At 34.3% G+C, this 3,298-nt stretch overlaps 1 protein-coding gene across 1 annotated transcript; it reads right to left on the bottom strand.

Annotated features, from left to right (window-relative positions):
• Positions 1-527: 527 nt before the first annotated feature.
• Positions 528-1,590, bottom strand: LOC112181279. Its single transcript, XM_040512308.1, has 3 exons — positions 1,074-1,590; positions 888-987; positions 528-806 (listed from the first exon to the last, which is right to left on the bottom strand). The coding sequence occupies exons 1-3, from the start codon at positions 1,147-1,149 to the stop codon at positions 626-628; spliced, it is 357 nt and encodes a 118-aa protein (XP_040368242.1). The 5' UTR covers positions 1,150-1,590; the 3' UTR covers positions 528-625.
• Positions 1,591-3,298: the final 1,708 nt, after the last annotated feature.

The raw sequence follows: 3,298 nt of genomic DNA on the forward strand, positions 1-3,298 counted from the left end.
TTTCTAGCAGAATCCAGCACAATCTAATTACTTCGATCAAGGCCACTATTATAAACTTGACTTTCAGTCGAGATTGGGTTACTTCATTTTCTTTTAATTTACCACCAATTTTACATGGTTCAATTGAATTAAAATCACATTCTTAAAAAATGACCAAATGAAGGGAAAAAGAACAAAGAAATATATATGTAGACATGTAATGTGGGTTGAGGTCTACTCACCTGAGGACAGTTGGAAGAGACTATGAGAGACTGAAAACAAATGTAAAGTTTTAAGTTATTATAATTTTAACTTTTAATTTAATATATGTGGTTGAGATATATTTGTCCATTACAAGTTCTTAAAACTATCGCTTAGGTGATCAAGCCTTATGTGGGTTGATAGAGATTTCCATGGTTAAAGAAGATGCTGTAATACAAAAATCAAAATGCAATACTTGATCGCAATGAAATCAACATCAAAACATCAGAAGAGAGGATTCTGAGAATGAATTCAGAGATTTAGTATTGATGGAATATATACAATTACCAGACCCAACAAAAGGTTTACAATAGTTGATATGAATTACTGTACAACTAATACTTGCAGCTGTGTATCTAAAGTTCTGAACCTATTTCTTGTACATTTATAAACCTGTGTATAAATAAAAAATGTAAACCTCTTGAATACAGTACTCTTCTGCACTACTTTTGGGTATGTCTTCTTCTCTGCTTCCAGTAGTCGCAATTTCAAGCTTCTCTTCTTCCTTACTTCCAGAACTTGAAGGAAGTGTTTGAGACAGGGTTTCAGACATAAGGTCTCTTGTCCTGAAAAAGAAAGCCAACAATTGTCGCAACATTTCCATGAAAACTAGGCAGAACTTAGATAAGACAATGGAATGTGCATACCTTACAGAAGAGCAGTATTTTTCGACTGCTTCTTTCTTTTCTGCCCCATACTGGTACCATTTTTCATCAGAAGATGTAAATGGATCCCTAGTTCCCACATCTGCACGATACAAAACTTTTAGTAGCCATGCTCAGAGGACTGAAAATTCACATTACAGACATTATATTTACAAAGGTCAAACAAACCTTGAAGCAGCACATCATCTCCATCACCATAGCTTTTCCAAAATGCACAACCATCAGCATCGAACATATATGACATTTACAGATTCATTGGTCACAAAAATGTTCGCCTATTAGTATTTTTTTTCACATCTCTAAAACTTTGGTTTCATTGAGTCATTTTAGTCGCTCATCAGTCTTAGCTAGGTAGATGATACTCAACTATGTCATCTCAGTATCTTGAAAATCTTTTAACAATGTGGTGGACTATGTGGTGTTGATTTGATGATTCCGCTACCATTGAATTGGGAATTTTGGTATCATCATTTCTGAAACCACCACCAACATTGATTTTTTTTTTTTTTTTTACAAGTTGAACTGATGACAGCTCTGGCCAGATCCAATATAGATCTGGCCTAATTTCGGCAAACTTAGCATATACTTGGCAAATCCAGCAATTTTGCCTGTTTTTGACCAAAATTGACTAGATCGAGATTGGACCTGGTAGATCTACATGATTTTTTGTTAAAGATATGCAATAAGAAGGTTTAAAACCCTAATATTACATCCATTAAAACACATCGAGATTTTTGGACATCGAGATCTACATGATTTTTTGTTAAGATTTAAAACCCTAATATTACATCCATTAAAACACATAAATCCCCTGATATTAAGAAATACAAGCTCTAAATTCAGATACTAATATAGATGAATTTGAATTGTAACACTTTGAAAATGCAATTTAATATAAATGAAGAGCACTTGAACCTTTCTTTTACCTAATTTTTTGATGGCCGGAATCCAGTAAGAGGCTAGATCATGAAGACTAAGATTGGAAGCATAGATAGAGGTTGACAGATCTAGGAACGAAAGGAAAATTGACAAGTTTTAGAGGTGGAAACGAAGCAAATAAGATCTGAAAGATTATGGCTGGTAAGAGAATGTGGCAATGAGGCATCATTAAATAGTGAAACAACATAGTGTACGTTTAGGGATAGAAGGGTATAACAATAATTTTATTAACCACTGCAAGTGGCCTAGTGGTTCTTGCTTAGTTGGGTGTGCTCCCCAACCTAGGTTCGAATCCCGAAGCTGTCAAAGTGGCCAGGTACTGTGCTGCAATGCATAGTTGGAGCATTTCACATGCACCGAATGAGTTTAACTTGGGCCTAGGAAGCCTTTGGGTTCCCTTTGACAAAGTCAAAAAAAAAAAAAAAAAAACAATAATTTTATTTAGAAACGTGTCAAAAATCGTGGTAGCATCACTTCGTAGTTTATTGCTTTTAATTGTGACTTCTATGAAGACAACCCTTAATAGATGCATTTTTGTGCCCCTGAAGCCCTTTAATTGTTAAGGTTAGTTATATTATTAAACACATAGGTTTATGAAGTTAAAATGGATTAAATGTCCATATAATAACTAATAAAATTGGTTAATCACATCTCATTTATAGGTTATGTATTATTATGAGCTCACCTTAATTAGGTACGATGAAAGATTTCTACCATTATATGTTCATAATAATGGATTGAAACTCGATGGCCAACTTGTGGATGACAATGAGTGCAAGAAGAAACAAATTTCTTCTTGTTTGGAGTAATGGACTAATATGTGTGTGTGAAGAAACAAATTTCTTCTTGTTTGGAGTAATGGACTAGTGTGTGTGTGGGGTCATGGTCAATATTAAAATCGGTAAAGAATGAGTCATGAGGGTTGTTTTGCAAACGAAGTGATTGATGATGATGATGTATTCATGTATCCAAGATATATTTTATGGTTTTATAGTCTCTTTTAATATGTTTCAACCAATTTGGTTACTTGCTAATTCTTCATGTGGACTACAATTATTTCAACCGTCATTGACGACGTTGAAGTATGATTTTGAAGATACATTGATTTTTTTTTTTGAATCAAACCCAAATCGGGTGTCAATATATTCATCACAAGTCAGTATAGGCCATTACATACCCTTCCGCATTAGACAAGAAGATAGTGGTAGTACCCACAGTGGTATATATATAGACTCACTCATTAGACAATCAAATACGTAGACATAGCAAGAATCCTTTAGTACTACCCCATAGGCACTAGAGGTACATAGAGTGCACATAAATGCTTAGCTTCCTAATACAAGGAAATTATTGTAATTATATAAATTAAAAAACATAGGGCAAACCACCCTATCCTAAATTAAAAGCCCAAGAGGGCAGCTCAAGAGAAGAGGCCTAGCTCAAGGCCCAGTAGA

This window comes from Rosa chinensis, unplaced genomic scaffold (genome assembly GCF_002994745.2).
Source record: "Rosa chinensis cultivar Old Blush unplaced genomic scaffold, RchiOBHm-V2 RchiOBHmChr0c20, whole genome shotgun sequence".
Lineage (NCBI taxonomy): Eukaryota > Viridiplantae > Streptophyta > Magnoliopsida > Rosales > Rosaceae > Rosa > Rosa chinensis.

Coding starts and splice junctions, on each gene's coding strand:
- LOC112181279 (XM_040512308.1), bottom strand. CDS start 1,149: ATGTCATATATGTTCGATGCTGATGGTTGTGCATTTTGGAAAAGCTAT. Junction 988..1,073: donor AGATGATGTGCTGCTTCAAG/GTTTGTTTGACC, acceptor TGTATCGTGCAG/ATGTGGGAACTAGGGATCCA. Junction 807..887: donor AAATACTGCTCTTCTGTAAG/GTATGCACATTC, acceptor TTTCTTTTTCAG/GACAAGAGACCTTATGTCTG.